The sequence below is a fragment of the Nestor notabilis genome, unplaced genomic scaffold (genome assembly GCF_000696875.1).
Source record: "Nestor notabilis isolate BGI_N333 unplaced genomic scaffold, ASM69687v1 scaffold576, whole genome shotgun sequence".
NCBI lineage: Eukaryota > Metazoa > Chordata > Aves > Psittaciformes > Psittacidae > Nestor > Nestor notabilis.
The window spans coordinates 274-25,586 of NW_009931305.1; the positions used below are offsets into that span (position 1 = coordinate 274).

Sequence of the window (25,313 nt, forward strand, 5' to 3'; positions counted from 1 at the left end):
ATCCTCTCGGCCATCGTGGGGAACATCCTCGTCATCCTCTCAGTGGCTTGTAACCGGCACCTGCAGACAGTCACCAACTACTTCATCGTCAACCTGGCCATTGCCGACCTGCTGCTCAGCACCACCGTGTTGCCCTTCTCGGCCACTTTGGAGGTGTTGGGCTTCTGGGTGTTTGGGCGCATCTTCTGCAACATCTGGGCAGCGGTGGATGTGCTGTGCTGCTCCGCCTCTATCATGAGCCTGTGCATCATCTCCGTGGACAGGTACATTGGTGTCAAGTACTCTCTCAAGTACCCCACAATCATGACCGAGAAGAAGGCAGGGGTCATCCTAGTGGTGGTCTGGCTCTCCTCCATGGTCATCTCCATTGGGCCACTGCTGGGATGGAAGGAGCCGCCACCGCCAGATGAGAGCATCTGTAGCATCACGGAAGAGCCAGGCTATGCCCTGTTCTCATCCCTCTTCTCCTTCTACTTGCCCCTCATGGTCATCCTGGTGATGTACTTCAGGATCTATGTGGTGGCCAGGAGGACCACACGGAGCTTGGAAGCAGGGGTCAAGAAGGAGAGGAATAAATCCATGGAGGTGGTACTGCGCATCCACTGCCGCAGTGTGCTGGAGGAGCCTCTCTCCAGCACCCGGAGCAAGGGACACAACTTGAGGAGCTCCCTCTCTGTCCGGCTCCTCAAGTTCTCCCGTGAGAAGAAAGCAGCCAAGACTCTCGCCATCGTTGTGGGTGTTTTCATCCTCTGCTGGTTCCCCTTCTTCTTCATCCTGCCCTTTGGTAAGTGATCTTATACCCCATCCCAGCCCCACTACCTGTGGCCAAACCCCTGGGGACTTGCTTGGTGAGACAAACTTTCAGGACACAACTGATTGCAGGGAGATAACTGATAGGTGAATAAACCAGCAGTGAATTAACTCAATTAGTTAACACTTATTCAATATTTATTAATCAGAGCCATATAATCAATCAAAGTAAATAGCAAATGAGTAAAATAGCAGCACAATAATTGGTTTAATTAATTCATTCTGCATTCAGCAGCGTAATTAACAAAGTTCAGGCTAAGGAGGAAGCAGCTCTGCTTCAAACAGGCTTTAATTACGGCACAGTGGTCTCCAAACAGCTTCACCACTCCTGCTCCCAGCTTCCCTTCATCCCAGCTTGGGGAAGGGCACCTGGATATGCCTCTGGGGTCACAGGGTTCCCAGTTCCTTTGGGAATTGGTGACACTGTTGCACGAGTGAGGCCTGATCCCGTGAAGGAGCATGTCAGAGTCAGAAGCATAAGTATCACTGACTTCCCAGGATGCCAATGCTGTGCAGGGACCTGGAGCAGGACCAGGTCTTATCCACAAGGGTGATGTTCCTGGGTGATTTCCCAGGACTGATCCACCTCCTCCGGGAGTTGTGCCCTCACCTCCTGGCCCTGACATGATGCCCGTGTCACTGGATGCTCATGTGGGATTGTCTGATGGGTTGTGCTCTAAAATTCTGGCAAGTTGTTTGCTTGGGTGAAAGAATGCAGCTCCCTGCATGCAGAGGAGGATGAGCAGGCACAGAGCCCACTGGGGAGATGTGATGTCCAAAGCACCATCCCCTTCCAGCACCTATAGCCCATGAGGTGCAGGAAAGCCAGTGCTCTTCATTCCCACCTCATCTAACAACAGGCACCCACTTCAGGGGACCTGATTAACTCTCTGGAGTGGAGCAGCTAAACCTAAAAGAGGGGAAAAGAGACTAAAATAACCTAAATCTTGATGCTGGGCTTTGCACAGAGCTCAGCAAAGCAGAGAGATCCATCACTCCATCTGCTGGGTGGGACCTATGTATCCTGACTTGGGACTTGTGTCCAACTAACTCTGCAGCCAGGGAAAATTGATAGCTAGTTCTGTCCTTTTAATCAGGATTTGTCAAATCCTCTTGTTTGAAGCTGCCTCTTAAGTCAATAGAAACAGCAGCGTGACCACAGATTTTGCCCTGCTGAGGTTTAACTCTCCCTTCAGCATTGTGCTTGTCACCCTGAGAACAGCTAGAGCCCAAGGGTGTTAGATACCTAACTGAGGCCATTCAATCCACAGTAGGATAACACACCAGGATTGGTGGTGCTTTGGGAGCTGAGGTGTCCCTGGGGTGAAGGGTGAGGTTTGTGGATGTCTGGTCTCACCATGCTGCTGTCTTGTGCCTCTCTGCTTCAGTTTCTCTCTCAGGATGGGGGTGGCATTTGTGAATTTATCTCAGCTCTCCGTAGGGGTGAAATTGCTGCTGTGAAGAGTTTTCACTCTGTATGAGGATGGGAGTTGATGGTATAACTCAGGCAGGGAGCAATAAGGCTGCAGTAAACTTCTCTCACTACAAGATGAATCATCCCATCTGGATGTGCCTCAGTTTCCCTTTCATTGATCCAGTGCATTGGGGGATTTTTGTAGCCTGCAAATAGTTAGGGAATTGTGAGGCTCGGGGAGATGCCAGTAACTGAAGGATGAGCTCTGTGGGCAGCCCCAGTCTGATACTCACCTCTTCAGCCAGGACAGGAACCAGCTCTGAAGCTCATTCACACCTTTATACAGCTAATGAAGGTGGGAGTTGGGATCCTGTTCCTCTGAGTTATTCCCAGTGCTTGCAAATAGAGAACAAACACCAGGTTTTACTATATCTGTTGTCCCGTGAAACCCTTGAACCAGCTTCTCTACTGATGTAAATCACAAGCCTTGCACTGAAGTCAAAGGAGATGCCCTGATTTACACCACCTAAAACTCCAAACTTCTTACTTTAAGCACTTTAAGCATGAACCCATTTGCTTCCTGCAAGCACACAGCTTGCCAAGTCCTTTATAAACATGGCTTTGATCTTTACTTCCTGCTGTATTATATGTATAATATAAACAGAGCAAACGTTCATTTATTTTATGACTATGAAATATGTTGTCCTTGATTTCACCCCCTTTTTACTAATTGCCATTTCCTATTCAAACCTGAGAATCACTCAATGCTATCCAGGAGGAGAACAGAAACTTCTGCAAGGTCTAATCTCTGATTTGAAAGCTCAGGAGACAGAGAAATCAACCAAGTTCCCTGTAAATCCGAAACCTGAAACATGCTGGAGTCAGTTCTCCTTGAAAAGAAGGTGGTAAATGGTTAAGTAGAATGGCTTTTTATTTGCCTTTTAAACAGGTGAAACAATTTGGAGCCAAGTGGAAGTGATATTGATACACATTTTAAATGAAAAAGAAAGACTCATGAGGAACACAAATCACTTTCAACTGAAGTGAAACTCTGTTTCAATGGCAGTTTATTAAACAATGAGCACTCAAATACATGCCAGAATGAACTGTCACATTAGAATTAAACAGTGATCTATTTTCTTAAGAAAATACCAAAATGCTTTGACTTTTTTTCCTATTGTAAGAAGTTGTCAGTGACAATGTTGACTGATGAAACTTTTTAGGGATAAGTAAATTTATCAACTGAAAAAAGACTCGCAGCTCTACTTAGAATTGACTTAGCAATGAGCAGCTTCAGTGCTGGCTGTCACTGGTGCCTCTGTGAGGCTGCACACATCTCTGCAGAATAGTTTCCACTATGTTGGAATCTCTTCTGGAAGGCTGTGTGAAGACCTCAGAGCAGCTTCCAGTATCTGAAGGAGTCTACAAGGATGCTGGAGAGGGACTCTTCATCAGGGACTGTAGCAATAGGACAAGGTGTGATGGGTTCAAACTGAAACAGGGGAAGTTCAGGTTGGATATAAGGAAGAAGTTCTTCCCTGTGAGGGTGCTGAGGCGCTGGCACAGGGTGCCCAGAGAAGCTGTGGCTGCCCCATCCCTGGCAGTGTTCAAGGCCAGGCTGGACACAGGGGCTTGGAGCAACCTGCTCTAGTGGAAGGTGTCCCTGCCCGTGACAGGGGTTGGAGCTGGATGAGCTTGAGGTCCTTTCCAACCCTAATTATTCTATGATTCTATTACTTACACAGGAGTAATATTTATCACATCATGGTTGAGAAACTGCAATAACCAATAATTTTAAACAACAGGGCCTATGTATGTGCCAAACATAGTCAGCCTTTAATTTGTGCTTAAATAATCTACAAAGACTCTTTAAATCAGCTCAACCCCCCCAATACCTCTACAGTCTATTGATCAGCTGAGTACTTCAGCTCACTCTCAAGTTTGTAATACACATCTCCAAGCACAGGATGCCACCACCAGGAGTTTTAAAACAATTAACAATTTCTGTGGCTAATGAGACTCTTTAAGCAGGTGGTTGTTTGACAAGAAATGAAATTCTAATTACATAACTCTTGTGTGGGTTGTTTCTTGTGCCAGGTGTGCAGTAGAGCACAACACATTAAGAAAGTTTTAAAGTCCTCAATATACTTAGTTCATATAGAAGAGTGGATGGATGGGTCTTCCATTTCTCATGGAAAGATCACTTGGCCCCAAACCATTCCTGACCTGTTTCCCAAGACTATTCTTAAAGCATTGCACTGAGGGCAAGTCCGTTGGTTTCCAAGGCAAATGATAGCTTTGCTTAAGCAGCTCTCAAATGTGATTTCTGCTCCTCCTTTTCCAGTTCAGAGCATCTGCAATAACGTTAAGGTTGTGTTGCAGCCTGAAAGAATGCCATTCCTAGGGCATGATAGCAGGGATGCATGTGGTGAGCATGGCACAGGGATATGGCGGTGTACTAGAGTAGCACTAGAGGAATAGTCCAGGCACAGGAGACCTGGCTGGGGCTCATGTGCACAGATTGTGTCTATCTAGAGATATTACCATGGAAAAGCAACGTGGGTTTCTTTCCAGGGAGAACATGTTGACTTCCTGCATAAGGGCACAGGAGCAACTTCCAAGTAGGTACATGGATAACAAGCCTGTGAGTAAATTAAGTAGCTAAAGCGTTTGGTGGTGTTGATTCCCTCCTTGTGCCCTAGTGCGGAAGCCACCAGAGTGCAAAACAACAGGGAAATGGTCTATATGTGCTTGGAAATAGCCAGCACAAAATGGTTATTTGGAGCCCAGATGAGTGCATGTGGTTCCCTTCCTACCCATTACCCTGTGCAGAAGGCCAGAGACAGATGAAAGGGCTCAGCACTTTTTGCTGTTACAAAAGATACAGTTTTCTGGATGTTGAATGATGATTTGGGTACCCAGGTCTGAACATATGCGTTTGCCTGGCAAAAGTAATGCAGTGATTCACTGAAGTGACTGGGAATAGAACCCAGATCTCCCATGACCTATGCACGGGATTACTCTGCTTCCAGTCCACCCACCACACCAACAAATAAATCTATTTAAAGCCAAATGTCTGTTTTGATATCATTTTATGTTATCCTGACGCATCTGGAGGCAGTTGCTATAATGGATGTACCACAAACAGGAAACAAATAGATCTTGAAAAACTCAAAACTGCTGTGGTTCAGTAGGCAAAATGCTATAAAACCTCTCAACAGGAGTTCCAAAATAAATCATATAACATTAAATGCGTCTATATTAAGCTGAGCCTAATAGTTTTATTGTATTTGTACACAGAAAACTTTGTCCTGGCTATTCTGGGAAAGATTTTAATTAGCTTCATCTATCTCCAGTAATTTATATTTGGATAAATATTTGCTCATTAATTCTGTTAATCTGGTTAATGAGATGTCACAAAGATTGAGTAACAGGGTGGGATGCTCTTTGATGTGATCACGCAAGGTGGTTGCTTAATCTCTTGTTACCAGCTTGTTTCTAAATGGTTTCTGCCACAACAAACAGCATGAACTAGGTACTAGTAACTGTGTCATGTTAGCAAGTGCTCACTTCAGTGTGTACATACAACACTTTGGCTCAAGGCTCTTCAGAAGAAGATTATATTTCCTTGAGAAAGCAACATGAATTACCTTCCAGTTGGTCAATCAGATCATTACAGTGTTGTATTCTAGGTAGGGCTGATAGTACCTGTGAATGTTAGGGGACCCTTCTGGAATAAAGTCCTAGATCTGGTGCCAAATGTTATATATTAGGTAATTTTTTCCATTCTGTGTCTTTGTAACTGGCTGAATTTGTTCTGCCAAATGTGAGACAAAATGAGAGAGACACTGCTGAGAAAGATGATAGGAAAAAACATGGTCTTTGGTTCGTATAAGAAGTGTTTTGAGGACAGCCTTGAGTTTAAAATGCTCTGACATTTTACTCCTTCATGGGTGAGGATACTTTATGTCAGGACAGGGGAGGAATTAGACAAAGGTGACCCAATATAGCCAACTTCTGTGAAGCTGTGAAGAAGGAACCTTTCTGAGGTGTTTTTAAGGATGGGCTCTTTAGAAAGATTGAGATTGCTGAGGAAGAGCTGTAAGTGCAATGACCTGATGGTGTCTGATGGTTATTTCTGCTCCTCTGCAGTCCCCTGCACTGCTCATTTCCACATTGTTCCCGTCTTCTCCAATGTCAAGACAGCCCCTGGCACTGGATGCCAACAGTATATGGTCTTCAGACAATTGCTCTTCAACTTTCTACATAACCAACACTGAAAAACAGATATTTTGAGGCTGGAGCTCATCTCATCCTGATATTGCTATCTTATAAGCAGTCAGATGATTTGCACTCCAAAAGCACCCGTGTCTCCTCAGTGCCTCTGAGGGAGGCCAAAGATCACCAGCTCCAAGGAGCACAGTACACACCTCAACTAGCTGAGACGAATCTCAATGTGAAGCCAAACATGGAACTAGCTTTGCCAAAGTCCAAAGGAGCTGGAGATGAGAGGAGTTAAGCTTTAAGGATGTGAAGTGCTCCACAACACTAAGGGCTCAGGAATTGGCGTTATTTTGTAGATGGAGTGGTAAAACAGCTCTAAAGCACCTTCTCCTTGGAGAGCTGTGAAAAGTATATCTGTTTAAAAATGTTTGGCCATAACTGAGCTAAGTAGCTTCAGATACCCACAAGAGGACAAATAGTTCTGTCATCAGAGAAGAGCTGAGCAGGGTGAGTTTGTAAAGGTTGGAGTCACATACTGACCCATGAGGGGATGCTGAATAGCTCAACCAAGCTCACTTGAACACCACCTCTCCTTGCAGCTGGTGTGGCAGGGACACTGCACAGACAAATAGAGCATGATCCCAAAATTAAACTCTTCCAAAAGAAGAAGAGAAACCAAAGTTTTGCAAATGTGATTTTTGCTTTGACCTACTTGATCTTTTGAGTCCTGAACTTTGCAAGTTCCTTAGTGACCACTTAGCAGATTTATTATGCAGCATACAGCAAAACTTGCTTGCAAGATAATTGTTCAGTAGAAGACAAAGGTTCAGTAGAAACCAGTATTCACCATAGTGGTAAACAAGACTTTTTTTATCACATAACCCAACCGCAAAGCAAAGAATGCGAATATCTCTTAAAATATTTGTCCTCTGTATGAGACATCTTCGCAGTAGCTGAAGCCCAGAATCAGCAGTTGCAAAGGCTGTGGTTTACACATGAGATTTTCAGCAATCATTTACCCATGGACACTGGTGGGATCCTGAGTGGTGCCTGCAGCAATGCCTACTTAATATAAACTCCTAAATTCAAGTGGCTGATGAGGACAGGAGCTGCCTGGGAAAACATGGGTTTTCCTTGAAATTCCTCTTTCCACATGAATTCAATTCAGGAAAATAGTTTTACCCCTGGATATTTTTATATGGAGCATCACTGGACCTTATTGCTTTTCACATGGTGATCCTCCTAATCGGTCTACATTTCTTCATACACCTCAGTCTCCCACTTAGCCAAGATACAAGTGCTGGCCTGAGTTTCATCACAGGTTATACAATCCTCTAGAGAAGTAGTAATAGGAAAGCAACTGAACTGCAGCTCTCAGAAGAATGATGTTATAATTGATAATAGTAAATATTCCAGTGGTTTTTTGGTGTTTGGACAAAACAAGGTTGTAGAGAGCATCTGGCACCAAATGTACGTAGTGAAAAATGCGGTTTTCCAACTAAGAGATGTTTAGACATTTTTACCAACCCAAGTTGTTTCACCTCCTTATTCTTTTTACACATAAAATATCTAAGTCCTGGGGTAAAGGTTGGACTTTTTGATCTTAAAGGTCTTTTCCAACCTAGCTGATTCTATGATTCTATAAGTCCTCCTAAGGTATCTGGCTTTGAGGGTACAAAGCGGGTTTTTTGTCCATCATTCCTTACAGGATAACTTGACTCTTCTTGTGTTGAGTCAGTTCTCTGTGGGTTGTGAATCAGCTTTAATCTCTGAGCAGACCTTTTCCCAGGAAAGTTTCTGTACTAACTACACTTTGACAATGTGGTTTCCTGCTCTATCTGTGAACAAGTTACCTCCTTTTCTTGTCAGGTAACGAGGCAAATCTAAGTGTGGTGTCACAACCCTGAGATTGTCATTCCCTTTGTCATGGATTCTCACCAAGGCAGATCTGTTGCTTGCATCAACTCAAAAGAGCTCTTCCAAGGATAACCAGTGGGTTATTCTTCTATGTGTTGGCTGTTAAATGGTGATGCAGGTGTTGGTGACTTGCTGATGGGCCTTTCCCTAGAGAAATGGCTGCTGTGAAGTTCAGTGTTGTATTTTGGTTCTTCACAGGAGGAGCTACATCAGGATTATCACTATATCCACTAGACTAGTGCACCCATTCCAAGAAGCAAACCCTGCACTTCCCATAGCAAAGTAGTGCAGAGTGACTCACATTCACATGGCTCAGGGACAGTAGTCTTTGGAGGAGACTTGCACATCCACGTCAACACAGGGTCTTCTCTGGATTTCACAAGGTATCTCAGTGGCTTTAAGACTCAATGACTGTTTTGAGCCATTTTTAATGCAAAAGGATTTACAGTAATGTACCAGTTGTTGGCAACCTGTTAAAGAAAGATTTAGGTAATCCAAGCACCCCATCTTTCAGGAGGACCTCACATATGGGGCCCACCCATCCCATCAGGTTATCACGTAGCACTTGTTGGGTGGTAAGTCCCTGTGGTCAAGGTCTTCTCTGTGGAGACTTATCTCTCCCTCATCTCTTCAGGGACAGATGAATTCTCTCATCTAATCCCTCACATCTCTTGAATGTGACAATGGGGTTGGGGACAGACAACTATAATGGAGCCTCCATCCATTGTAGCTTATTTCTGTGCAAGAACTGCAGTGGGGGGCAAGGGGTTGGAGATCTGAATGGCACAGTAGGAGATGAGGAGGAAGAGCAGGAGGCTCAGGGTGTAATGATGCTAGCGAGGTGCCAGGAAGGTTGGACTGTCTTTGAGGTTCCTGAGGTGACCCCATAATAGAGGGTTTGCTGAGCCCCAAAACAGAACTGTCCCTTCTCTCTCCTAATGCTCAAACTCACAAGAGTGTTTCCAAGGACCTAACGTGTTTTATGGTCTTGTTTTCACTTACCCACCTGTTCTTAATTTGGATGCGGCTGAAGGTGTTTGGGGATTTGGGAGCAAGGGTAGCTCTTGAGGAATAGCTTCAGTACTAAAACTTAGCAGCTGGCTGCTTCCACAGGAAAGCTGCTTTCCGATTTGGTAGTTAATTGCCATTCTTACTTGCTGTAAGTATTTGCTTTAAAATGCCTCTAGGCACAATAACTGGTGAGCTTTTCCTTCTGAAGGCTTTGCCTTTATGAGCACTTGCCATCCAGAGAGCTCTCAGCCCTCTGGACCTGTACCTGAGCACACATCCACAGATATCCTCATCTCCTCCTTCCTCCAAAGCAAATTCCAACCACTGCAATGCAAAAATGAAGTCTCTGGTGGGTATTGATTTGTTGCATCAACTATCATGGTAAGGATCTACCATGACTGGGATGGTAAGGAAACCTGCCTGAGTGGCAGAGGCAACATTCACGTCTCCCCATACAATGTGTGCTGAGGACAAACTTATCCCAGTGGTGCCAGCTCCATAGTTCACAGGACTAACTAGGAAGAAGGGGATACACACAAATGTCATCAGGGAGAGAGTCAACTGTTTCAACAGTGTTCATCAGTGGCCAAGAGGAAACAGCCTCAATCTGGGTTAGGGGAGGTTTAGATAGAGCTGAGGAACAATTCCTTGCCCAGAGGGTGCTCAGGCATTGGAACAGGCTGCCCAGGGCAGGGCTGGAGTCACCGTCCCTGCAAGTGTTCACAGCCCGGGTAGACGAGGCCTCAGTGCCAGGGGTTAGTGGTGGCCTTGGCACTGCTGGGAACGGTTGGACTGGATGAGCTTAAAGGTCTTTTCCAACCCAGCTAATTCTATGATTCTGTGATTATCATTTTTGGGTAGGGAAACTGAGGCATCACTTACAAACCCGTGGGTCACTTGGTAGCTCTTCAGTATTGTTAACACACCAGCTACTTCTGCCTGTCCTGCTTCCTCTGTCCCGCTGCTGTATAAAACTGTCAAATGGAAGGTCACAGAAGACCATGCTTCTCCCTGAGCCTTAAACTATGGGTGCGATTAGCCCAAGGATGGATTTACTGGTGTGGCTGGAACAGGATATGGCTTTTTAGCTACTCCTAATGAATAGCCTTTCTCTAAGAGGGCTCCTTAGCTAATGCACTTGGAGCCAAGCCAGAGAACCACCAGATCTGGTGGCAGAAAACCAACTGCCGGCTCGCTAAAGACAGGGCATTTCCTCCTCCCAGGAAGTTTCCAACTCACGCTCAGTCATTAAGGACCCTGAGATGAAACTTTTATATTTACCCCATTCAGTAGCTGAAGAAAAATCAAAACAAACCACCAAAAAATCACAAAACAGGCTTCCAAGGGAAGTGGTGGAATTACTGTCTCTGGAAGTGTTCACAAACTGTGTAGACGAGGCCCTCAGTGACATGGGTTAGTGGTGGCCTTGGCAGTGCTGGGGAATGGTTGGACTGGATGACCTTAAAGGTCTCTTACAGCTGAAATAATTCTATGATTCTAAAATATTCACAAGGGATTCCTGTTGGGAGAAATCTCTGCCCCAGACAAGTCCAAGGTGCCTTTCCCATTGCTCACAAGGGGTACACTGGTGGCACTCAGTAAAGGAAGACCTGAAGGAGACAGCAAGTAGAGAATGGCCCCAGCCAGCTGTCTGCAACACAAATCTTTACCAAGAAGTGTGCCTAGAACAGTGTGAATACGAGGTGGTTGGTGCCACTTTGGTTCAGGACCTGGGTTCAGACATACCCTCTTTCTGTTTAGCAGTTAGTGGGATCTATATTTCTCCAAGTCAGTCAAAGGGTGGAACAAATCACAGAGGTTATCTAATCTGGTCTGAACTAAAGAACTCCTGGTTGCAATCCCCTACAATACAGTTGCAATGCAAAGTTGCAGGTGATGAGGAGCCAAAGACAAGAGGCAAGGTGCAAATCCTCCAAAATATCATAGAATCATAGAATCATAGAATAGTTGGGGTTGGAAAGGACCTTAAGATCATCTGTTTCCAACCCCTTGCCATGGTGGAAACACAAAATACATAAGGAAGCCCTTCAAGAGATCTCCCATGCAAGGATCAATTTTGCAAACACTATGCTGAAGCTCTATGGTCTTCTGCCATGAAAAAGATCTTTGTGAAAGCTTTTAGACAGGAAAAGATAACGGAGAAACTTGTTTAGATGGAAATTCATAGCCTGAAGCCTAAAACTGATGATCTGTAGTGTGGAAACTATATAAAAGTTCTCACCCTTATGAAGTGTAGTGAGAAATGGGGATATCTTCATGGCATGGTGATCTTTTCTTGCAGCAATGAGCCAAGAAGGGATTAGGGCAATATGACTGGGAAATGGACAGGAATGCTCAGTGCAGCAGGAGGATGGTCTGGAGCCAGGCATTTTCAGGACAGACTGAAGGGAACAGGTAACAAGCACATTGGTCTCATGCCACATCTCATCCCTGTTTTGCAGATGCAGATTTCCTCAAATCACTGAGAAACAGCCCATGGGTAATAACAGGGATTGTGGAGGGCATTGGTGCCAAAACAGGGACTCAGAGCCACTTCTGAGCCTCTAGGTCACCAGATGAAGCTGGCAATGGTATTATCTCTTGCCCTAGGTGAGAGCCCTCTTGCCTGAGTCCCAGGCAGGGGACCTGACATGAGTATTCCCACCCCAGATGTGTTTTCAATTTGGAAGGTCATGGGGCTCACACAAGCACAACACAACAGTGGAGACACCATCAACAGCTCGCTGACCTATTTTGAGTGCAGAGAGCAGAGGACTTGGGTTCAGAGCAGCTGCCAGCTCTTCAACTTCTGCCTTTCAAGCCAAGTTCTCTAGGAGACGCTTGTCGAACTGCACCAGCAAAGTTTTTCAGCCATGGGCTATTTCTGTTCCCAGGGTCCTTTCCATAGGAATTATCTGGAAAGCTGTGAGGATGTAGTGAAGTTGAGCTGGCGGGCAGCCACGGGCCTGTCTGCCTCCCTCAATAGAGCACTCAGGCTGGGGGTTTGGGGAAACAACACAGAATAAGGGCTTGCTTTCCATGTTTTCCTTGCTGAGAGATGAGCATACAGAAGCAGAGGAAGAGGGAGCAGAGCACAGGGTTTTCCAAATAGTGCATGTTGTCCTTTCTTCTGCCCTGCAATAACAGAGTTATATGGGATTAAATCACATTGCACTTCCCTTCCATTGACACCACATAGTTACAGCACTTCAGGGCTCTCGCAGGCTCGTCTATCTGAGATCCTTAAGGATGATCAAGCCCATTAGTCATGTGCTTCAGCCCCTTTCGTGTTAGGTGCTGTACAAACAGTAATGCTATTTCTAACCCAGAGGAGCTCAAAGTAGCGTATCCAGATGAATGTGGGAGGTAGGATTGCACCCAGTAGGATCTGCTTACAGGCAGACTGCAGTTTTGCCAGCAGTCAAGTCAAGGGAAGGAAATAATGGTGCAGCTATTGGTAGATGGCTTCTGCTATCCTAGGAGAGCAACCAAGGAGAAGGGACCAATTCCCATCACATCCGATCACCTCCTTGGCCACCACCCTCCTTCCCTGGTCCCCTTCCTTCCCTGAACACCTCCTTACCAGTGCTTCCTTTTCCATCCATGGAAAAACAAGGCACGTAACTGTTTCTAGTTTGAAGGCAGACAAAGAGATTAGGGGCAGGACCAAACTCACAGGTGAAGACATCTATGTATAGTGGTCTATTGGTAGGTGTCTGCATGTGAGCTGGATGTCCAAGTTCCCATTATAGTCCATGTCTACAGAGCTAGAAAGCTAACCAGATCTGAATTGCAATTTACTTCCCTAAAACATGCCCAGTGTTGTCCAAAATCCCCTGAAGTACAAGAAGCAACTGTGTGGGGTTTTTGATTGCAAGACAAGACCTAGAGAAACCCTGTGCTTTCCTAGAGGAACATCCAGAGACCATCAGGGACATCCCAGGGCATTTATCTCCAGTGGTACAAGGCACAGAGGCAACCTCAGTGTCTACTTTTATATGACCTGGATTGCATCCTGGCCTGCTTTCCCAAGAAATTAAACAGAAAACCAGACACCCTCGAGGAAAATACTTCTGGTAACCTGCCCACACAATCATTTCTTTCTCTGTTGCATAAACTGGAGTGTAGGTTGTGCCCTGAAGCTTGGTATCTTGGTCTTGGTATGCCAATACCTTTCCCTCAGATGCACCCTCCCAAAGGCTAATTCTGAAGCTGTGTCCTGAAAATAAAGATAAAGAGGCCATTACTGCTTTCTTACATGGGTTATGAAGAGTTAGTCTGGCTTCCTTTACGTTGCTGGCAAGCATTAAAAAGAACACTTAATTCTTCAGTGCAGGAATAGTAGGAAGCATATAGAAAAGTCTTCGAAGGAATGGCTTAATCTTTGCTGACTGGCAAGAGATAGAGAAGAAAAGTCATCTAAGTGTCTTTACTGGTCTGACCTGTATGTTTCTCTCTAGGCTCCACCACTTTGGCATGTTTATCCCGGGAAGTAGGATCCAGCTGGCCAAATAGATGGAAAATACAGAGTTACTTGCCAGCCTCTCCATTTAGGACATGCAGTGATAGTAAGGCTGTTGGATAGGGTGATGATGTGCACAAAGCTTGTCCCATCACAGCTTTAGGTCTTTGCCCACCAGCTAATGCTGAGATGTGAGAACCAGCTCGGAAACACACAACATGACACATGTGATGTGCAGGCTCCTCCTGGGCTTCGACAGCATCCCTTGATGACCCCAGCATGGCTACTGCTCTCCTACAGGATGGATCCATGAAATTCCCAAAGGCCAAGGGAATCAGGACGTGGGTGGTTTCATTTTCCTGCTGCAACACCAGGCAAGGGAAAGTATTTACATTGAAAACAGAACTTTCCCAGTGTCTGAGGCTGTTTGAGTCAAAGGCAGCGAGGGTAAGGGGCTGAGTGGAGATTGTTTACATCGAATGTGGCCACCAGCCTGTCAGGATTTATTCCACACGTTCAGCTGGAAAAGGTTTGTTCCTTCTCTCTGTGTACTCTCGCTGCACATCCATCAGCATGTACTTAGAGAAACCACAGGTGATTAAATAATTTGCTCCAAAAGCAAGCCTTTACAGCTGAAAGCAGTACTGGGTGACTCACAGCAGAATTCAGACAAGCTGTTGGGGAGCAACAGAGCCAGAAATGTGATTACATCTGCCATCCCACCAAGAGCCTTGGCAACCCCTCAAGTGCCTTCTTGTTTCATGGCTCTTCATCTTCCTCATCTTCTCCCTGTTTCTCCTTCTATCTGCACCCCTCTGTGGCTCTGGTGTGCAGATACCACAGGCAGACTGCCACTGCAGATCATGATGTTGCATGATCCTGTCCAAAATTGCTTGACATCCATGTGTGTCTCAGTCCTTGCCCCTCTGCTGCCTGTGCTGTTGGGGAGGGCATTCTGGATCTTATTGCACCCAACTCTTAGAAACTTCATTGTTTGTAGTGGGAATATATCCATGCCTCAATTGGTATAATTTAGTTTGGTGTCCATAACACCTTCTTCCTTTAGTAGTTATATTCTTTCCTTGGCTTTCACCCTACTGGCAAATGGGTGGTCAGAGGTCTTCTTCCCCTGTACCCTCTTTTTGCTGCATTGAACAAGTGAGGATTCATCCCACCTAATGAATTCCCTTTTGCCTTTATCATCCATATGCCTTCACTGGTCCATCCATTTACTTCCCTTTAGAAGATCACTGATGGTTTTGATGTTTTGGGAGATCAATCTTGTACTTTACACTCATACTCTTGAGGGTGCACCAGACAAAAGGGTGTTGGGGCAAGGAGTCTTTTGTGTAATCCTGATCTCCCTGTTCGCAACAGTAGTGGCAGATCACACCTCCCACCTGGAGAAGAGATGGAGAAGACAACCACCCACACTGTGCTAGTGGATGTCCCCTGTGGTTGCCACCTATGCAGCTTGGTGTTCTGGCTGTTAAGTCAGCACTGGGTTTGGACTCTTCTGAGACCAAAGGGATCTCAAGGGAGATCTCCAAGGTAGAATGTCTATAGAAATAAACGAATGCTACCTGCCATGTCCAAGTGCATGCTCAGGATTGTAGCATAGGGTTTATTTCATAAACCCATCTTCTTTGCTGCTGTTTTGCTCCATAAGGGACTCTCCAAAGGACCCGCCTTCCCAAACTCACCTGGAAACATCTCCCTGTGTCACTGGAGGGGGATTCCATCAGCCGATGATGAAATGTGGATCAAGAACTATTGCTCCACTGCCAGACGTGAGTCATCCTGCATCTCCAACACCCGCTCATGGTGACCATGGTGACTGCATCAAGCACCTCTGAAAAATTACCTGGGAAAGCCCATTTTTCTTTTTCTCTATTGATTTCTGGTCACTTCCAAATGCCTGCTCTGACCCTTCTCCTTCTCCAGCCCAGGAGTGACCTGCATTACAAGGATTACGATTCTATGATTCTAAGATAAAGCAGCTTTCAGGGGACCAAGAAGACTTCATTTCATTCCAAACTGCAATCATCAAGGAGGCAATTCTAGCACATGTGCCTGAAAAAGTGTCACAATCCATGAAAAATCACTTTGCTTGTGAAGGGAGAGACAGAGGGACTGGGACAGCCATAGGTGGTATCAGGACCTGGTTTCCCTACTCTTTTCCCATCAAATACTCCATCGGTCAGGTTCTCAGGTGGACAGGCATTGGAAGGTAGCTTGTGCTGCAATAAAGCAGGGTGTCTTCAATACAGGTGATCATACATTCCACCTCCACCAACACCCAAGGAAGAAAACACCTTTGCACCGGAGGATCTCAAGGTTAGAAGCCCCCCTTGATGAAAAGTTTAGGAACCTCTTTTGTTGGCTTGCTCTTTGTTTATGCTTATCCCTTCTACCCCATCCTCTTCCATCTACACTGCCCAAAATGTTCTCTGGAAGTCACCTCTCTTTGCAAGCACCAGCCAGACCTTTGGGAATGTGGCTTTGCTTTTCTCCCTCCTCCCCTTCTCGTAGCAATGGACACATCTATCTCCTCGTATTAGAAGAAATCCCATTAATGTGTCTGGCAGGCATCCAGGCAATGGTGTGGGCATTTTTAATGGTTCTGCAAAGTAAGACACTGAATTTAGACGTCCAGTGACCATGAGAGTCATCACTGTTGTCACCCTCATACCTGCACAGGTCCATGTACCCAGAGCTTGTTTCCTTCCTAAACAAGGTTGAATATTTCCTCATTTAGTGGCTGTTGGTCTCCATACCACTCTGAATGCCTCCTTTAACCAGTTCTGCTGGTGCTAGGCTGGTGATTCAGGAAAGATTCAGCACCCTCAAGTTTTCCCTTGATTTCATCCTCTCCTAAGTTACCATTATTACATGTTGCTGTTTCATTCCTTACACAAACCAGAAACACTCTGGCAGGTTTTGACATGTAACCTGGAGTCTGGGTTTGCAGATTTTGGCAGACAGCACCAAAGCTGACATCAGTGCTAAGCAGTAGTTGTGCCTCTTATTATCCCAAGTATTGGTGAGGAGCAAAAAGCATCTCACTAGACAGCTGTTTCCATTAAGTTTGGGAATGCCTGCAAAACCCTGCAGAAAAGCAAACTGAGCTGTTTATTGTCATTAACAAACAGCAAAAAACCCACAACCAAACAAGTAACAAAACAACAGAGAATACAAGAATGTGATCATTTGGGAACAAGTAATTATTTGTTATTCCTACTAATAAAGTCTATTTGTACTGCGGGAACATGCGTGTGGGAGCTGGAACTGCCACAGTAAAATGGGAATTCCTCACTTTAAAGGCTTTATTCCCTTGGTTTGGAGAGCTGAACTATGCAAATTGTTGACCTCTGGGCACCATTAGGCTGTGGGACTATCACAAGTAGTTCACAGCAGATGAATAGAAGAACATTAAGCATTAACATGTGGATGTTGTCAGTGAAAAGCTTGATAATGAGGTTGGTGCATCACCCAAGGAAGATCCAGAAGGCTGGTAATGGTCCTTTATCAGCAGGTCTAGGAATTAGTGAAGGAAGAGAGAGAATTATTGGGTCAACAAAAGAAAACTAAGTTCTGTTTTTCAAACTGACCCATAGTGTCCCATTTCCTTTTGTTTAGGTTTGTTTTGGTTTGTAACCTTAAATGTAAGTGAATTTTAATACAAAGCACTTCACTATGCCTGTTCCTCCATGCCCCAAAAGAAAAGTTTTGCTTAGAAAAATTTTAATATTCAAACTTTGCGTTTATTTTTCAAATAATCTCTTTCTCTCCCATCTCCTTTGGCCAAAATAATTAGACGAGCTTGTTCTACAAGAAAACCTGTTTGTCTCCTCCTGTCTGTATTCTTTTCAGTGAATGAAAGAGGCAACCAATATATTTTTGCCCTGATATTATCAGATGTAGTATTTTTCTGGTAGGCTGCAACGAGAATGGTGTCAGGAAAGATATCCTGGTACAGCCTGGGAAGCTCTTGGGAATCTATATGTATACAATGATTAAGGTTGGATAATAAAGCAGATGTGTTATTGCTAGGAAAAACAATGACATTTTTGGTCTCAGCTATTTTCAGTTTCCCTTTACAGAACAATTCCCAGACTGAAATGCACATTTGTTACTCTGTATGAAAAAGCCAGTATAAAAAAAGCCATTATAGGGGAGCAAGTGGCCTCTTTGAAAGGAAAGTCATGGAATACAAGCAGTGGCAGAGAGTGAGAAAGGACATCACCCAGCCCTGAAAAAATAACTACCCTTCAGCTATCGGAGGCAGGAGGAATCAGTTTGACATTGCTGGTCTGCAAGTTGTCAGTGGGCTTGGCCATGGAAGCAGTATAAAGGGCCAGGCACCAGGTCAGGCCCAGCCATGGGGCCAAATTCTTCCCAGTGTTACCTCAAAATCCCTCTCTGGAGCTCTGGGCAGAGATGGTATCACCCACACCTCCTCATACTGGAGACATTTGGGATACCTGTGACACAGGAGATGAGGAACGACGGTAGATTTGCGACCCTGGGGGTTCCCAGGCTAAGTACCAAAGGAGCCATGACAACCTGCAGAGCCAGCCCATAAATCCAACTGTTTCCTCTCTCTTGAAGGGAACATCCAGGGATTTCTCTGTGCCAGGACATCAGAGAGAGAATTATAAACAGCTGCAGCTAATTGATACCAGTCCTCCTTAGTCCTCTGGGAGGTCTCTGAGGGAACAAGCCAAGGGAGGTCGAAAGAAATGAACAAAGGAGCATGAATGTCCCAGGGTGTGAGGAGGGCAGAGACCACCTTCACCACAGGGTCTCCTCCAGGGAGCAATGTCCCAGCTGGTCCAATGGTCTCCCATCCCTGCGGGCAGAGTCCACCAGTGGAATCTGGACTGATCTGTCACCCAACACCCAAGGGAATCTCTCATGTCACCCAGCTCCTTCCTCTTCTTGTCTAAGTAGCCTAATGCAGGGGTAGGACAGGATGTCAGCATGAAGGGCTTGACAGAAGCCCTGCAGAGAAGGAGTTGGGGGTATGGTGGATGGAATATTGGACATGATCCATCAGTGTGCAATGCCAGCCCAGAAAACCAGCTGTATTCTGGGCTGCATCAAAAGCAGTGTGAGCAGCAGGTCAAGGCAGGGCATTGTCCCCTGCACAAGAAAGATATTGACCTGTTAGAGTGGGTCCAGAGGAGGAATGCAAAGGTGGTCAGAGGGATGGAACACCTTGGTGATAGAGAAGGGCTGAGAGAGCTGGGGATGCTCAGCCTGGAGAAGAAAATGATTCAAAAGACCTTACTGCAGCCTTTCAATATTTAAAGGAGGCTTTTAAGAAAGACAAAGAGAGACTTTTTACAACGGTCTGCATGGGCAGGACAAGGGGGAATGGCTTTAATGTGCCAGAGGGGAGATTGAGGTGAGCTCTGAGGCAGAAGCTCTTCCCTGTGAGGGTGCTGAGGCGCTGGCACAGGGTGCCCAGAGAAGCTGTGGCTGCCCCATCCCTGGCAGTGTTCAAGGCCAGGTTGGACACAGGGGCTTGGAGCAACCTGCTCTGGTGGAAGGTGTCCCTGCCTGTGGCACGGGGTAGGACCTTCATAAGCTTTAAGGTCCCTTCCCATCCAAACCATGCTATCATTCTGTGATGCTATGTCACCTCAGTGACTGGGAGTCATCTGGAAACTGTGGTTTAGAGGGGCAGCCATGCTCCCTTCCCTGTCTCCTCCACAGGACCAGCATAGGATATTCTGCATCTCAGTAGAACGCCTCTGTGCTTTGATTTTGCAGAGAATCAAAAATTACCTTATTAGAGAGCCCAAATGGCAAATCCCCCTCAGGACAATCTGAAATTCAATGTCCATTTTTCACGGCATGTTTTGATCTTCTCCAATAACTGGAAGGGCTTTCTTCAAACAGTGAAATTATCAGAGTAGAATCATTTCGTCCTCCATTCTCATCAGTGATCAAAAGAATATGACTCTCTATTTCATATTGCTTGCATTATGTCTCTATTCCAACTAAGCAGCTTACCTTTGTACCCAGACCATCATGGAAGCGTTGGTTTTGCAGCAGTGAGGGGTGCAGGGTGGAAATGTCTGCTGACATCCATGCTGCTGCAAAGCACAGTGTCCTGCAGACCTGGACGTATTTGCATTTGCAAACCTGAAAATGACTATTCCAAATACAAACCTGGCATTTTAACTGCCTGCAGGTGGTTGATTGGCATTTTTTGCATTAAATGGCTGGGAAATGGTGTGTTACAGAAGTGAAGAAGGAGTAAGAAGCAAGAAAATGAAACCATTAAGCAGAGGTTAAAATGAGGATGGAGAAAAGATCCATCTGTGCAACCTCTCCCCTTCTGCTTCATTTATGGAGTCATTCCAGAAGGCTCTGTGCTCTCCAGTGCCAATCCAGAGTCAGCAGCAAATGCGAATCAGTCACATTTGACCATCTTGTAATACCTGATGCATGGGTTCAGCCTCTTGCACATCCGCAAAGCACTTGCCATTCTCCTGGGTGCAGTGGCTCAAAGTTAAATGAGCCATTGAAGCAGATGCTGAACTCTTGACATTCCCAAGTGGCAGGTCTGGATGCTGGCCAGCAAAGGAGGATTTCATTGGAAAATACCAGTTGGAAAACCAAGTGGAAATGTCCCAGATTTAACAACCTCTACTTCAATCACTATTCATGGCTCCAGGGCAGCCCATTCATGCCAAGTTTCCATGGTTTTCTTACCATGAAACCAGCAGAGTGAAAGCCTTGGCAGCTCTGCTTTAACCCCGGGTTAACTCCTGGATCCAACACAAGTAACCTGGAAGCCCTGAGAACCCTGGCTCCAGAAAGGATTTTCTCATGCTTCAAGGCTTCCTGCTACAAGTGTGTTAATTCAGGGGGCTTTAAGACACTCCAGATTACCAGATTCATGAATTCCAAGGACCACAGGACTTCCATTGCCTGATCTCCTGTGTTGCTCAGCCCAGGGAGTGTTGTTGGCCAAGGACTTTGCATCTCTGGTGCCCTGTGGTTGGGGAGGCTTGAGAAGGGGAATACAGGGACTCTGCCCTACAGTAGAGATCCATCTCATGGTGGTTGATGTTTGGCATCATTGTCTCCATGGATTAACAAGTGTTTCCACATCAGTTTCCCAGGGATTTATCCCTTTTAGCCATCAAGTTCACTGAGGTTCTTAGAATTATTGTGATTTTTTTTTAATTTATAGTTCCTTGGAAAAATTTATTGTTTCTTTATTACGTTCTGTTTCTTTGAAAGAAAGCAAATATCAAACACTGAAATTTCCTAGAAACCAGGCATCTGGATTTCCAGATAGCTTTGTTCTCAAGCATAGATTGACACACTCTGCAAAAACTGAGCCTTAACATTTCCAGCCTGTCACATTAAAACCATAGATGATCTGAAGGTCCTTTCCAACCCTAGCTATTCTCTGATTCTATGATCTGCACCACTGGCTTTGTAGAAATACAGATAGTTGGGGCTGGAAATTGTCTTAAGAGATGATCTATTCCATCCCTTGAACTCTGGTTAGAGAAAATGGATCTGGCCTATAGAATGAGTATGTAGTGAAGTATTTCCATTACCTGGGAATATCTGGTTGCCCTGGTACTATGAACCTGGTCCCAGTTTGCAAGTCTGGTTTTGCTCTTTCATGTGATTCAGGCTGTATCTGCATCACTATAGATGTATTCTGTGTGGGTTATCATTGAGGAAAAGCTTTACCATCCAACAGCAGTGCAAGTATAAACTGTGTGATGTTAATTGACCCTAAATCCACCTCCTGATTAATACCTTTGCAAAGCTTGTCAACTCTTTCCTGAGTGTCCCAGTCCTGTAATGGGCTTTCTTTACCCTAAGTCTGCCCTGCACACAACATACACATCAGCACACTTTCCCATACACATCAGTACCCTTTCCCATACACATCAGTACCCTTCTCCTGAAGCTGAGCTGATTGTCTTACAGTGTGAATTGGCCATGAGTATGGTTTACCAGCAGATGTTTCCAAGCAGCATAACTGCCAAAGGAGTACAGGTTATCTCATGTGCAGTTAAATACATGAAACCACGGTATCTGTTAGTCAAAAGTAACCATTTCTCTCTAGAATTTACCCTATGTCTGCCCTGCACACAACATACACATCAACACCCTTTCCCATACACATCAGTACCCTTCCCCTGAAGCTGAGCTGATTGTCTTACAGTGTGAATTGGCCATGAGTATGGTTTACCAGCAGATGTTTCCAAGCAGCATAACTGTCAAAGGAGTACAGGTTATCTCATGTGCAGTTAAATACATGAAACCACGGTATCTGTTAGTCAAAAGTAACCATTTCTCTCTAGAACAGATTAGATACAAAGCCTGATTTGAGTGTATTTTTTTGGTACAGCTGGTGAATATTGTCACTTGTTGGAAATTCAGTGTCATTCATATCATGCTGGAATTTTGCCACCCTTAACCGTGGCTTTGCCGTGCTTTGCTTCTTTTAGGGACTTAGAAAGAATTCCAAACCTCTAACCAGACACTTGGAACCCACTGGGAGAGATGGACACCAACACCATGTTCTTTGCTTTTGCACAGAAAACATGGTTGGCCATGGTTTTAGTAAAGTTGGATTAGATACCTCCAGAGATCCCTTCCAAACTCACTTATTCTGTCTCTAAAATCAGACCCAACTGGAAAGCCATGGAAGTTATGAAAATTATAATCGATCTAGTTTACTGTTCTTCATTTATTCCACTCTCAGCCTTTCATTCCAGTATGTTAGGCCTGTATCAGGAGGTAGTTGATGCCCAGCTCTTAAAATTTCAGTGAAGTAAGCTGCATCTGTACCAGTAAAATAAATGCCTGGGAAGTTCCCAGATGCTGAAGCCAGCTGGCAGATGACAGCCTTTATCTCTGCTAGTGAACACTTTTAGCCTTCAAAACAAGGTGGCTGTGTGCAAGCTGCCTGTTGGGAATGGACCTTGGGAGGTTCATCACCCGTATCATGTCTTGTGCTGGTTGCACAGGCCAAGGTAGTTCCTTTTGTCTGTTCCAGTGGTGGGGATGTTCATAGGCAAGCTTCAAATTCATAATGAATATGCAACCAGGGCAAATTGGCTGGCATAGTAATGCTCCAGAAGATAGGTGAAAATGTACAGGCATTCGCATAGGAACTAGCCATCTAAACTCTCATTACCATGCAAGGTGGTATGGAGTGTCACGCTGTTTCCATTCGATATGTACTAGGATGTCCCAGCTAGCCTCCAATTTCTACTCCAGAAAGCAGCAGATCTCCTGCAGGTCCTGTGTCACAGTAGCCAGTCCTGTGTGCAAGTTTTGGATGTCCTGTGTCATGCCAAGCAGCAGGAGGCACCTCTGCATGGGCATCAGCACTGAGCCTTTCACTCACATGCACTAACTAAATTAGGGTGTCAATTTGTGAGATGAATCTTACCCTTGAAGACCCCTCACAATCTGGGTCCTGGATGTTCCGGTTCATTGAAATCACTTCTTCTATGCTTCCTCTCTGTCATTCAGTGGATTCCCTTCCTTTTAAACAGTTTGTTTCAGTTTAACCATGAAGATTAACACAGTGCAAATACTTTGTCCACTCCTCCCATATCGTTGCATTTATTTATTCCAACAACTCCACCTTTAAGTGAGCTTTGATTTCATGTGTGTACCTAGATGAATATTGTGCAGGTCTCTTGCTACTTCTGCTCTTTGCTATAGTATCCATCACCTCCAGAGGTAACTGGGATCCAGAAGCAACCTGAGCAACAAAACAGCTTGAAATGTCTGTTACCAGCTGACCTTTTCTCTTCAAGGGGGTTGTGGAGGTACATGGGAGCCTCTAACTCATTTTCTGCAATCTATTTGTCTTTGCTGTTGATATTGACTCTTCCGCTACCAATGCACCTCAGTTCAGTCCTGGTTATCTATTTCTGCATTGATACAGCATCTGTCACAAGATGTTTCGTGCAGATACCTGTCAGCAAATCCAAAATGGGTTTACTTGGATCCAGGATCAAGTCCATGCCTGGCAAGAAGCTCCTTTTCTGCTCAGACACGGACTTACTAGTATTAGTAATGTCAGTGTATTGATGTTTTGTAGTTACTTCTAAGAGGTATTAAAGAGATTATCAGACTGGGGCAAGCACAGCTGAGCTAATCTGAGCTTTCAAACTTGGAGGACAGTAGGAAAAAAGAATAAAAGAAAAGACTCAACCCTAGAAATTAGACCCCAGGTAGTGTGCAGTTTTGGAACCAAGTAAGCCCTCCTTTCATGGAATATTCATCTATGGAGTGGAGTGATTTGGGACTCTGAAGTGTAATGGGAAGATCCAAAACTACTCAGGGGTGCTAGGGAAGGTCTCACCTCCAGATGTCCAAGGTTGAAGGCAGAAGTACCAAGCCTCATATAGTCTCTGTGATTTGGGTCCCATATATAGGAACAACAGCCCAAGCACCTTTTCCTTCATGCACATACTCCAACACGCACACATACATCCAGATTGTAAGAGATTGCTTCAGTTAGAAAAGCAAGGGGATTTTTAATAGCAAAGCACTTTTCTGGCTACAGACAGTAATTACTGCTCCATTCCCTGTTGTCTTGTCACACACTCTGGAAGTCAGAGGCATATGCTGAAAAGAGCAGGGGATCCAAGTGGTGCTGCATGGCCTGATGCATAGTTGAGAGATAGCATCCATCAGCATATTCAGTTGGAAGAGCTGGGATCAGAGGGCTTATCTGCTTTCCTCTGGAGACAAATGCCAGGAGATCACTCTGTGTGTCATCAGGCTTAGCCCAACAGAGAGCTCAACATCCAAGGTACACTTGGAATTAACTGTATTTATTAAGGCACTCATCAGCAGTGATTGCTTGGCAGGCAGTAGAGACACAAGGCCAGGCCAGGCTCTATAAAGACTCTTAGAGCTGCAGTTGTGTGCTCAGCATAACAGACTGCTCATCCCAAAAAAGCGATACAGGACAAGTCCAGGACTGCAGCTCCAGGAGGAGATTTACCATCAAGGAAAACTGGCAAATTAATCAGAGATTATTACTGTTATCATTATTACTATTATTATTATTATTGCTACTATTGCTATTACTATTCTATTACTATTGATATTATTATCTTAATAACCATTACATTTTGGAAAGTGAACCAGTGCTAGCTGTCCAGTCTGACCTTGAAGAGCAGTCAGGTTTTGAAAGTACCATCCCTCAAGGATTTCCCTCAGCACCTTGCATTGAGAGGTCCAGGTGACATTCACCCAACCGAGTCACTGAGGAGAGCAGCCCCATCTCCTCTGGACCAGCAGGGACCTCTCAAAGACAGAAGTAAGGTGGTCATTGCTGAAGACTCACACTTGCAGGTAAAGGTGTAATAAAGGTGCAATCATAGAATCATAGAATCATAGACTAGTTAGGGCTGGAAAGGACCTTAAGATCATCTAGTTCCAACCTCCCTGCCATGAGCAGGG

General features: G+C 45.1%; 1 protein-coding gene across 1 annotated transcript in view; it reads left to right on the forward strand.

Moving 5' to 3' along the window:
- ADRA1D (adrenoceptor alpha 1D) overlaps positions 1-25,313 on the forward strand; it is a 46,026-nt gene that overhangs the window by 203 nt on the left and 20,510 nt on the right. Inside the window, 1 exon segment of the mRNA XM_010015822.1 lies at positions 1-784. This exon segment is cut by the window's left edge and continues 30 nt beyond it. Coding sequence (XP_010014124.1) covers positions 1-784 — 784 coding nt within the window.